Below are 13,489 nucleotides of genomic sequence, written 5' to 3'. Positions count from 1 at the left end.
TTTACAGTACACTTTCCTCCATTTCTAAGTTTTTTCAGTAGCTTCTAGAATATTTTGCCACTTTCCTGATATTTATATTCCGTACTCTTACCCAAGTCTTCCCATGAATTTTGTTTAGCTACTTTTACACATAGCTTAGCTCACTTACATTTTTCTCTGTATTCTTTTAGGGCATCTGCTGACTTATTTGCTGGGACCTTTTGATAGATATGATTTCTTCTTTTTTTAGGACTACTTCTTTAACTTCTTTTGTCCATGGTGTTCTTATTTTTTTATCCTTGCAGAGAACTTCACCACATATCTAAATCAATCAATGTCTTCTTCAGAGTTTGCTAATGTTTGTATAATCAAATCTACAATTTATCTGTAAAAGCTGCTCAACTTTAATTCTTTTTAAAACTTTCTTACGTACTGCTCTTTTCAATGTGATATCCATTGAAAATTTTTTATCCTGCTTAGTACTAAGTAACAGTCACCTCCAACTTGAAATTCTCTGTACACTCTTGAGCCAGCTTGATGATCACTATCAACAATAATATAGTCAGTGAGGCTTTTTATATTTCTTGTGTTTTCTCTCCGTGTGAACTTGTGCGCATCTTTATGTTAAAACTTGGTGTTGGTAATGACACTATATAGATATATGTGTATATTGATTTATCTTAATTAATTTTGTGTTCATTAATATAAATTGGAAAATTTACCACCACAAAAAGGAAATTGAACTTTTTATATATATATATACACACACACACACACATACCTGGAAAGTTTGACATGACAACTTAAATTTTGAACTGTTTGAAAGGTTTGTGTATTTGTTTCAGTTCTAAGTGGCAGTGACTTTTTTTTCTTTTCTTTTTTTTTTTTTTCTTTGAAAAATAATGAAATTTATATTGTGCATTAAATGTTTTTTTTCCCTATGGAACAGTTTGCATAAACTTTAGAAATGCAGATATGAAGTGTGTACTTTGCAGTAACAGGGAGCTTTCTTTTAATGGCTTCATAGGCTAAGAATTTAATTTTGTGTGTCATGTAATTCCAAGTCTTTGATGTTTAAAGAGTGTAAGGTTGTTGGAGAGTTTTAAGAATCACATCAGTGCAGTTGTTGACAGAACTGCTAATTCTTTTTGACTATAAATTTTCATATAATTTATTTAAAAAATATGGATGCATCTCCCTCTCCCTTCCCCCAGAAAAAAAAGCACTATGTTCACTGTCTAATTGTTCATATCATTTTAGCCAACAGAATGAAGTTTCTTTGATTAATTCTTCAGCTCTAGAATATTTTCCTAATCTTCAGACTTTGGATCTCAGCTATAATCAACTAGTCAGTATTCCTGTTGGGATTTTTGATAATTCTACAAAGTTGCAACATTTGTAAGTACCCTGTTTCCTTTTCCTTTCTCTTGCTCTCATCGATTATTATTTTTCCTCATATTCATGTTGTGTATATCATGAATACGAAAATTCAATATTACTTTATTATTATTACGTGACACCTCCAAGGACTCATTATGGAAGGGCATTCCAATCCACTACACACATCTACCATCTCCACTACTACTTAATTCTCCTACTGCACACAGCTACCATCAATGTCATCTACTGCCCATCACCATCAACAGTGTTTTTTGTCTGAAAATTGTGTGTGTGTGTGTGTGTGTTCTGAAAGCCAATTTGCCTGTATGTGGGATGAGTGGAATGCATTGCCAGAAGGCATTCTGAATTCCGTGTAACTTCAAAGTTCATTATGATAGACGTGTTGCTGGTTGAGTGGGCTTCCCACGATGAGTCTATTGACTCCATTGAGGTTATCCCCCCCCCCCCAAAATACAAATTGATCACAGTAATAAACTTGAATGAAAGTACAGATATTTTGTACCGAAAATAACAGTATATCATTAGTGTTTAGAAACAGCAAGCAAATCAGAGAATAGGAATTATTCTTTGATTTGCATCGATTTACCAATTAAAAATGGTGTTGCAATCTAGAAAATAATATTAATAAATATTAAAACTATTTTTGATGTTTACATAAAATGAGAATTTCCCAGACTTTTGGGGAAGAGAGAGACAGTTGTTCCGATTCAGGTTAAGCCAATGTAAAATGGCTTTACAATTTTCTTTGAAAAGGCATTCATATTTGTAACTGTTTTATGGAGAAGACAAGCTTCATCCCACCAGATACTGTGTTTAGTGTTAATACTATGCCGTGCCAGATCAGACTTTGAGCTTTCACATTATCATTGTAGTATTGATGTTCATTAATTCATTTTTCCACAGAATGGACTGTGCCAATGACCAAGGTAAAATATTGGTCTAATTTCAAATCTAGGTCTGATAATTAACTAAATAAAGTTAGTTAATTATTAGACCTAGATATGTTTTCTACTCTAAACAAAACATAAGCAATGTAGCATTTCATACCAGATTCACAGTGTTAAAGTTACAGAGGAAGCTGAAAGCACTGAATTTTCAGAGCATTTCAAATGTATTGTGGATGAGGTTGAATATTCTGATGTATTCTCTTGGGCTAAAATAGATGGAAAAGTAACTTGAGGAGAAGAGAATTTTTATGGGTTTTGAATATATCTCATTGACTGATTATATAAGTGTCATTTACAACACTTTCATTTATGCAGGTACTTCCAGGAACTGCAGTATAAACCAGAGTTCCCTTTTGCAATGTAAATTTATATGATATGATTTTCTTAAATACAGGAGTAAACACAACTTCCAAGAGTGACCCCTTGTTATCTCTACTCGTTATGTATTGAACATTTTTTTCTTCTGTGTTAATCCCTTGAGTAACTTACAAGTTTCTGTCATGTCCCCTCTCTCTTCCACCTGTACCCTAAATTCTGCAACCCAAACACCTTCAATACCATAGAAGTTTTTTAATTTGTGATGATGTTTACTTTTTTCATATAGAATAGATATATATCAGCTTAGATCTACAACTGTTTATAAGATTTATATATTTTATCCTTTTGCTTTTGTTTCAATTAGATATCTCTGTAAATTTTCAGATCTCTCAGCAGCAACCACTTGGTTAATCTTGAAAGGGGATTATTTGATGGACTGAACTCTCTGGAAACTCTTAAACTTAATAAGAATAAAATAACTAAAATTCCAAATGGCCTGTTTCATCTCCTGAAAGGTTTAAAACATTTGTAAGTTAGATTTTTCAATGTCTTTAAAGTTTCTTAAAATAATAATAATTTTAATAATATTTTAATAATAATAATAATTACTATTTATTATATGGGGATCACCATGGAGTCAAAAGACTCATCATGAGAGATCCACACTAACCATTATTCACTCAGTATCATACCATTCCTTAAATTCATTCACTATCAGGGCCCCCCACAACTGCCTCTGGTAATCCATTCCACCCATTTACCACTCTCCAAGCAAAAAATCTAGTTTGCACATCCTTGCTAACCACACTCTTATACGACTTCCAAGAGTGTGACCCCTTGTTATCTCTACTCGTTATGTAGTTATGTATTGCACATTTTTTTTCTTCTGTGTCAATCCCTTTAGTAACTTATAAGTTTCTGTTTCTTTTCTTTTAGTGTTACACGGTGATCAGCATGCATTTTCGAAATTATGGATTCTACTGTGTTAGAATAACTTTTTATTATCCCGATGTTTCGATCTTCATATCAAGATCATCATCTGGAGCATACATAAATATACAAGACAAGCTGCGTTACATTTCAAACTGTAAGCTAGAGAAACAATGATTTGATCATATGCCAGTGGTTATGCCACTAGTTTTTTTCCTAGTGGGAAAAAAAAAAAAATTAATTATTATATCAAGCTAATTTCATTTTTGGTTACATGAATAAATATTCTTGCTTACAGATGGTTTTCCTTCCAGTAACACTGATGTCCTATTTCTATTATTACAATTGTTATTTTTGATTTAAAAAAAAAAAAAAAAATTACAGTAAAACTATAACCATTCCCTACATTAAAGGGACATCAGACAAAATAAACAGAGTACTACAAAAATACAACCTCAAAGCCACCTTTAAACCTCCTGCAAAATTAAAAAGCTTACTCAGTTCATTCAAAGACCCTCTCCCTCCGCTGGCCCACCCTGGAGTATACCGTATTTACTGCACCTGCAACATACCATACATAGGAGAAAGAGGACGCACAATTCCGATCAGACAAAAAGAACATAAACGACACATCAAATATAATAATTATGGTGAAGCTGGCCTTTCTGATCATGCTCTGAACACTTTACGTAGAATTGACTGGAAAAGCACCAGTTGTCTACATCACACTAAAACATGGTATGAACGTAAATTTAAGGAAACTTGTGAGATCATTATCAACCACCCCAATCTAAACAATAATGATGGTCTAAAAATCCCATACATATGGAAGGCGTATATTTGTCCCACGAATCTTTCCTCTCTAAGAACAACTATAAACAGGACTCTAGAAATTCCAGGATCCTAAATCCATAATAACAACTTTAATACTGAAAAATAGAACATCACTGTTAAAATCTATAAGAAAGTTTGTTCATGTTGTAATTTATAATTTTTTTTTTTTTTAAATCAAAAATAACAATTGTAATAATAGAAATAGGACATCAGTGTTACTGGAAGGAAAACCATCTGTAAGCAAGAATATTTATTCATGTAACCAAAAATTAAATTAGCTTGATGTAATAATATTTTTTTTTCTTCTTTTTTTCCACTAGAGGTCATGCCAGTAAGTAGCATGTGATCAAATCATTGATTGTCGCTTACAGTTTGGAATGTAATGCAGCTTGTCTTGTATATTTATGTATGCTCCAGATGATCTTGATATGAAGATCGAAACGTCGTGATAATAAAAAGAGTTATTCTAACACGCTCGTAGAATCCATAATTTCAAAAATGTATAATTTTCTGTCATGTCCTCTCTCTACCACCTGTACACTAAATTCTGCGACCCAAACACCTTCAGTCTATTCTCATATGTAGCATTCCACAACCTGTCACCAGCTTGGTCACTCATCTCTGAGACTTCTCTCCACTACCTCCTGATCCCCCAAGAAATCTAGGTGACCAAATCTGTCCACAACAGTCAAAATTCAGTCAAACTGTAGCTTTATAAAGAGGGATAATAACTTGTTCTTCAACATCCAAGAAATCATTTAAGTTATTTTGCCAACTTTTCCAATACTTTTGTAGGATATCTGTATTAAAATTCGTATATCCCACAAATTAAAAATAAAAATTGAATGTAAAGCTAAGAAATTAGCAATGCACTATTATTTTGTCAAGTTGTCAGTTAAAAGGTTCGTTACTAACTTACACTCTTTGATATGTTGTGAACAAGATATTTTGAGATACTATTCAGATATGAAATCGATTTATTTAATTAGATATCAGGGGTTAATTATAATTTTGTATGAGCTATAAAGTGTTGAAATGTTGAAATATTAAGATATGATTCATTATGTTGTCACTGACAAGGGAAGCGAAGGTTACCACTGTATTATTGGAAGTAATTAATCAAACTTATATCAGTGCATAAATATATCATCATCATCATCATCATCAAATTCCTGCTATGTACCCTCAGGGGGTGTACAGGATATGATAGTACTACACGAAAAATTTACATCATTATTAATTTCCTATCTACAATTTTCCTCCAAATCAGTCTGTTACTTGTCAAGACTCCAACATTATCAGATCTTATATTTCTATCATCTAAGGCACTTTGGACCGTATCAATCCACCTATATCTTGGTCTTCCTCTGGGTCGTTTTGCTGCCAACCTGGCAGAGAACACTCGTTTTGCTAATCTTTCCTCGCCCATTCTGTTTAAGTGACCATACCACCTGAGATTAGCTCTGCTAACACATTCCTGGATGCTGACAATGTCAAGTTCTTTCCTAATATCCTCGTTTTTAATATGATATTGCCATTGATGCCATCTGTTCACGCCTATAATCTTTCTCAGGACTCTCATATCTGTGGTCTCTAGTCTTTGGTCAAGTGTTTTACTTCTGACCCAGCTCTCAGATCCATAAGTTAAAACTGGTTTGAACACTGTCTTGCAGCTAATTTAGTGTTCTGACTAATTTCTCTCTTATTCCATATGAATTTATTCAACGGACTTCCCACCATACCAGCTTTGTTGATTCTGTTGTCTATTTCTATATTTAATTTACCATCTTCAGTAAAAATTGTGCCTAAATAGCTGAAATGTTTTACTTGTTCCACAGGTTCTCCATTCACAACACAGTTGACATTTTCAATGATTCTGCCTATTTTCATTGTCTTTGTCTTTTTATTGCTGACCTTCATACCATATCTATTACAACAGCTATTCAATTTAGTCAGAGAATCTTGCAGACTTGTAGCAGATTTATTTAGAAGTATAACATCCGCATAAAGCAAAGAGCTGACATTAACATCTCCAATTTTGATATCATGTTTAATACCACATTCCTTCATAATGCAATCCATATAGATAATGAATAACAGAGGGGATAATGTACATCCCTGTCTCACACCAGATTTAACATTAAACCATCTTCCTGTACTTCCTTCAATTCTAACTGCTGACTTACAACTCAAATAAAGACTAAGTATTGCTTGATATAATGCCCCATTAACACCATCTAACTGCAGCGTATTGAATAGCTTCTCTCTTGGCACCTTGTCATATGCCTTTTCCAAATCGACAAAACTTAAATACAGATCTTTGTTATATTCCCATGCTTTCTCGACTATTTGTCGTAAAGTGAAGATCTGATCCTGAACAGCCTCTATTTGGCCTGAATCCAGCTTGTTCTTCACCAAGCTTTTCTTCCGCAATTCTTCTCAACCGTTTCTCAAGTATACTTGCATAGATCTTGCCAGGAACACTCAGTAGGGAAATACCTCTGTAATTCTCACATGCAGTTTTATTTCCCTTTTTATATATGGGTACTATGAGAGCTCTACTCCAATCATCAGGAATTCGTCCCTCTGTCCAGGCCTTCTGAACTATGCAGTGGAGCCACTGTAACACTTTTATACCACCATACTTCAGCATTTCTGGTCGAATATCATCTACTCCTGCTGCCTTTCCACATTTCAAGCCTTTGATGGCTTTTTCTACTTCAAGTATGGATATGTATTCCTGACTGCATGCCTGGTCAGTGTTTTTTAGCACTGTGCCGTCATCACTGCTTGTTTCATTTAGAAGTTTTTCGAATTAATTACTCCATAGTTCAAGGATATCTTTTTCTCCTGTTTTCATGTCACCTTTATCATCTCTAACTCCTTTTACAGCACACTTTCCTCCATTCCTAAGCTTCTTCAACAACCTCCAGAATATTTTGCCACCTTCTTGATATTTATTTTCTATATTCTTGCCAAAGTCCTCCCATGACTTTTGTTTAGCTAGTTTTACACACTGTTTAGCATTCTTGCATTTGTCTCTATATTCTCTAAGAGCACAAGCTGACTTATTTGACAGGAACTTTTGATATGCTTTCTTCTTTTCCTTCACTGCCTCTTTAACTTCCTGTGTCCACCAGGGAGTTCTGATTTTTTCATCCTTACAGACAACCTCACCACATGCCTCTCTGGCAGAATCAATCAATGTTTTCTTCAGAGTTTGCCACTGAATCTCCAAGGTTTGATTCCTGTTCTCAAACTCTTTCATTTTTTCTTCAATAACCTTTGTGTATTTTAGTCTACAGTTCACATCTGAGAGCTGCTCGACTTTTATTCGCTTTAAAACTTTCTTACATGTTATTCTTTTCAATATGAAATTCAATTTTATCTTGCTCAAGACTAGATAGTGATCACTTCCAATTTCAAATCCTCTGTACACTCTGGTGTCCTGCAAACATCACTATCAACAATAACATAGTCAATGAGACTTTTCTTATTCTTAGCCTCTTCTCTCCATGTGAATTTGTGCACATTTTTATGTTGGAACATGGTGTTAGTAATAACCAGTCCATGTCCTGAGCAGAAATCCAACAGATATTTGCCATTATTATTAGCTATACCATACATATTTCCACTACTTTCATTTTATAATTGAATAAACTTTCCTGCAGTATGAAAAGAACTTTGTCATTGTTTTGAGTACCGCACTCAAAACAATTCATTCGAAACAATTTGATTCAGAGGTGTATTTACACCTCCAGATCAAATAAATTAAAATAATCAAAGAAAATGTGTTGATTGCTTTGCAATTCTAATTTATTGCATAGAAAATAATTCTTACCAAATATGAATTAGCATAATCTAAATTTACATACTTTGTAGATTATACGTAAACACATAAAAATGTAATATATAAATTATAAGAAAACTGTTATTTGATAATTAACAAAATTAGAATAATTTTTAATGTGGTTCAAAATATTAGAATAATGCAAAAATAAATGCACAAAAATTAGAGTCAAAGGGCAACATGAAAATTAGTACTTTTGCATCCCCCTTAACTTTTAGCACCGATTGTAAACGGTTAAGCATATTATTTACCACTGGTTCACAGTCTCTTCTCTTTTTTTTTTTTAAATGAAAACATGCTCATGTGGTCTGCAGACTATAAACAAGTTCATTTTTGCCTCTTGGGGGAAACTTCTTGAAGATGTTTCTTCATATTTCCCCACAAATTCTCAGTGGGGTTAAAATCTGGTGAGTTTGCCTGGCCAAGGAATTACATTGATTTGCCTTTCTTTGAGCCATCTAGTAGCGGTCTTGAAAGCGTGACAAGATGAATCTTGCTGAAAAAGGAAATCACCATCACATAAATCTTCTGATGCCGGTATTTTTGGTATATTCAATTCCAAAGTGTACCAAGAATTTCTTGGTACACTTTGGAATTGACTCTTTTGTACACAATACACAGCTTACCAGGATCCTCTGCAGCCATACAAGCCTATACCATGACAGAGGTTGCAAATTTCACCAAACGTTTCATGAATTCTATATCAAATGCTTTTTGCTTAAGATGCCAAACACGTATTCCTTGATGACCATGGGACACACAAAACATACTTTCATCAAGTACCTTTTTCCAGTCTCTTGACCCCAGAACAGTATTTGCTGACACATCACATCTAGCTGCCTTTTGTTTGGAAGTCATAAGTGGCTTTGTCTTGGGCACATGTTATTTAAAACCCAATTTGTGAAGTCGTCTCATTTTTGTAGATTTAGACACATTCACACCTAGTTCTTTCCATCTCCTGTGAAAATGCCTTACACTTTGGAAGTGATTTTCTTCAAAGTATTCTCTAATCTCCTCTCATCTCTTGATGTAGTTATTACCTTTGGAACTGCTATTGCAGTAATTATTTTGAAAACTTTGGTTATTAGAATACTGTCTCAATACTCAACTCACGTTTGATGATAACATTTGAATTCCTTAGCTATAAACTGGCAACTTTGGCAAGAACATAGAAAATAAATATCAAGAAGGTGGTAAGATATTCTGGAGGTTGTTGAAAGACAATGAAAATAGGTAGAATTGTTGAAAATGTCAACTGTGTTGTGAACAGGGAACCTGTGGAACAAGTAAAACATTTCAGCTTCTTAGGCACGATTTATACTGAAGATGGTAAATTAAATATGGAAATAGACAACAGAATCAACAAAGCTGGTATGGTAGGAAGTGAATTGAATAAATTCGTATGGAATAAGAGAGAAATTTGTCGGAACACTAAATTAGACATTTAGACATTATACAGGACAGTGTTCAAACCAGTTTTAACTTATGGATCTGAGAGCTGGATCAGAAGTAAAACACTTGACCAAGGACTAGAGACCGCAGATATAAGAGTCCTGAGAAAGATTAGAGGCATGAACAGATGGCATCAATGGCAATATCATATTAAAAACGAGGATATTAGGAAAGAACTTGACATTGTCAGCATCCAAGAATGCGTTAGCAGAGCTAATCTCAGATGGTATGGTCACTTAAACATAATGGGCGAGGAAATATTAGCAAAACGTGTTCTCGGCCAGGTTGGCAGGAAAACGACCCAGAGGAAGACCAAGATATAGTGGATTGATTCGGTACAAAGTGCTGTAGACGATAGAAATATAAGATCTGATAATGTTGGAGTCTTGACAAGTAACAGACTGATTTGGAGGAAAATTGTAGATAGGAAGTTGGTAATGTTGTAAATTTTTCGTGTAGTACTATCATATCCTGTACACCCCTTGAGGGTACATGTCAGGAATTTGATGATGATGATGAGCTATAAACTGTCGAGTTTGGACTTCTTTGTGTAGAGATACTATACAAAACTTCTTAGCTTCCGATATGTCACTTGTTCGACTCATTCAAATAATTACCTGAAATCCACCTGCAAATGATTCCTTACACATGACTCAGTTCTGCAGCTACTGAAATATATGCTAATCCTTTGCTCTCCTCAAAACTAATCAGAAAAATTTGGAATGTTCTAATATTTTGAACCAATTTAAAAATTATTCTAATTTTATGAATGTTTTCTTATAATTTATATTACATTTTTATGTGTTTACATGGTTATATAATCTACAAAGTATGTAGATTTAGATGATGCCAATTCATATTTGGTGATAGCTCCTGACCAGATAAGTGATATTTTGAGTAAAAATTGATGAATTTGCATAGTACTGTTTACTTTTAGTATTTTAACGTGTCTGGGTGATTTTTGTGTGTTTTTCGAGTATTTTAATAAGTCAATTGATAGATATGATTATCTGTGCACATGGCTCCCATAAAGAGGAATACAAAGATGGTGTCCAGGTCGCCATATTTGTCTGAAAATCTTAACTTAAAATACTTGATTCATTGTACCGTTTACAAAATGTATGCATTACGGAGAGCGGTTGGAGTCTGGTTAAACAACGATAGTGGAGTGAATGTGTGCAATAAGTGTAAAGAATGTGAAGATTTAAAGAGTGTTTCAGGTCGTGTGAGTAATATTGTTGTCGAAAGTGAGAATCTAGATAACAGCGATATTCGAGGTATGAATAATGATATTTGCAAGGTAGTACCTGATAGCTGTGAGAGTGGCGTTGAAAGAGAGAATGAAGTCAAGCATACAGAACGATTGAATGAATCATCGGAGAATAAAAATGACGACACTGACGCAATGAGTGAAATAGCACTATTACGCGAAGTGATACATAGAGTAAATCAGCAGCTGGAGCGTTGGCAAAAATCTTTAACAAGCATACCAACTAATAATCAGCAAAAGTGTGATAGATAAAATAAGGGTATGAAAGTGAGTGTAAACAAAATGGAAGAGCATGTGTTGTATGGGGATTCCTTAGTAAGAGGTGTGTTAGTTGAGAGTTTAACAAAATTGTACCAACCCAGTGCGAACGTAAAGAATGTAAGCAAGTCCATTAGAATGCAAAAACAGCAAGGGAAGGAATTGATAGTGGTTGCAGGTACAAATGATTTGAAAGGAAACAAAAAGGCTATGAGTGAGGATGTGAAGGAATTGCTTGAGGTAGCAAAAGAAAAGAATGAGAGAGTTAGGATGGTGAGTCTGTTGCCACGGTATGACAGTGAAGAGTATAGAAGGAGAGCCATAATTGCCAATGACTTTATGCGTGAATTATGTTTGATGTGTGGTGTGGAATTTGTGGATGTGTGGAATGAGTTCGATGGGCGAAAGGAGTTATATAAAATGGATGGTTTTACATTTGAATGAATTTGGTGTACGGAGACTTGAAAATGTGTTGTCGAATGTAGTGGAAGTGAATGTACAGAACCAGGGAAGCTAGAGTTATTAAGGGGGGGGGGAGTATATATGCAGATTTTAGGGAGACAGTTGAGTGTGTGAATGTGTGTAATATGCCCAAGCGAGTACGAAAGACCACGAATCAGAATCGGATAGTTAGTATAAGGCATCAAAATAGGGATGGGACAAATCGGCTTCTGCAATTCATGTATACAAATGCCAGAAGTATTAGGAACGAGAGGGAAGAATTTTTGACCTTGGTTGGCACTTCCAGACCACAGGTTATTGGCATTAGTGACACATGGCTGACAGAAGATGACACAGCTAGTGGGATTGAATGTGAGGGGGTATGGTGTGTTCAGGAGAGACGGGGAGAATAAAATGGGGGGAGGTGTGTTATTGATGATAGTGGATGAGCTACAGCCAAGGAGAATAGAAGTGGAACTGCAGGATAGAGAAAAGAGCACATTTGAGGCTATTTGGTGTGAGATTGAAACTAGCAGAACAAAATATATTGTTGGGTGCTGCTATAGACCAAGTGATGGAATAGATGGTGGAGATAGTATGCATAAGCAAATAGAAGAAATGAGTGGAAGGAGGGTAATTATTATGGGAGATTTCAACTATGGTAACATTGATTGGAAGGAGGAGAGGACACATTGGAGGAAGGAGTTGCATTTTATGCGGTTATTAAGGGATAACTATCTGCGTCAGCATGTAATGGAAAATACTAGGGGTCAGAGAGTGCTTGACCTAGTTATTGCATCTGAGAATTTGGCTGTAACGAATATGACCACGTTGCCACCAATTGGTGAGAGTGATCCTGGAGTCTTGACTTGGGAGGTGGCTAAAGGTGTGGAATTTACAATTAAGACAGGGTACATGTGGAATTATCGGGCTGGTAAGTATGACAAGCTTAGGAGATTGATTGGTACAGTGCCATGGCATGTACAACTGCAAGGGCTAGAAGTTGACAGTGCATGGGAGGCAGTTAAAAAGTGTTTGCATGAAGCAATGGCTGACTGTATACCTAGAGTCTGAATAATAAATCAAGTAGGAGTTAAATGGATGAATAACACCATTAAGCTTGAGCTGCAAAAAAAGAAACAACTATGGAGGGAATTTAAGGAGAAAGGTGACCTGCAGGCACATGACCGGTATAAAGCGCAGGTCAGAAGGGTAATGAGTGTGGTAAGAAAAGCAAAAAAGGATTACGAAAGAACATTGGCCATGCAGGCTAAAGAGTATCCTAAACAGTTTTTTTGATATGTTATAAGTAAAAGAAAAAATGTATATGGCAGAATGATTTTAAAGAATGCCGATGGTAGGGAGGTAACCGAATCAGTTGATATATTTGAATTATTAAGCGAGCACTTTGCAAGAGTATATCATCCAGGTGGTGACATTGCAGAAATGAATGAACCATTAGATTATATGGGAATTGTGGTAAATGAAGTGGAGATGAGTAGTCTATTGCAAAACCTCAATGTCAATACATCTGTAGGATTGGATGGTTTACTAGCTCGCGTTGTACGTGAAGCGGCTAAAGAATTGTCAGTACTCTTGACCATTTTGTTTAATATGAGTCTTGGGTCTGGGTTAGTCCTGAGAGGGTGGAAAGAGGGGAAAATAGTTCCTCTGCATAAAGGAGGTTCCAAGACTACTATTGTAAATTACTGACCGATTAGCATATCAGGAATCGTTGTCAAGGTCTTGCAGAAACCAGTCAAGAGAAGAATACAGGATTGGATAGATGAAAATGGGATACTGTATGGG

The 13,489-nt window shown here is 35.0% G+C and overlaps 1 protein-coding gene across 1 annotated transcript in view; it reads left to right on the top strand.

The window, feature by feature from the left end:
* Nucleotides 1–13,489, top strand: part of LOC150106600 (uncharacterized) — a 468,912-nt gene that overhangs the window by 136,264 nt on the left and 319,159 nt on the right. Inside the window, exons 5-6 of the mRNA XM_090393439.1 lie at nt 1,240–1,377; nt 3,030–3,173. Of these exons, the coding sequence (XP_090249565.1) occupies nt 1,240–1,377; nt 3,030–3,173 (282 nt within the window). The remainder of the gene's footprint in view (nt 1–1,239; nt 1,378–3,029; nt 3,174–13,489) is intronic.

This window comes from Typopeltis vanoorti, chromosome 5 (assembly GCF_054136105.1).
Source record: "Typopeltis vanoorti isolate ZY-2024b chromosome 5, IOZ_Tvanoo_1.0, whole genome shotgun sequence".
Classification (NCBI taxonomy): Eukaryota; Metazoa; Arthropoda; class Arachnida; order Uropygi; family Thelyphonidae; genus Typopeltis; species Typopeltis vanoorti.
Note: the sequence above shows the minus strand (reverse complement) of the source record. Positions and strands in the feature narration are given on the sequence as shown.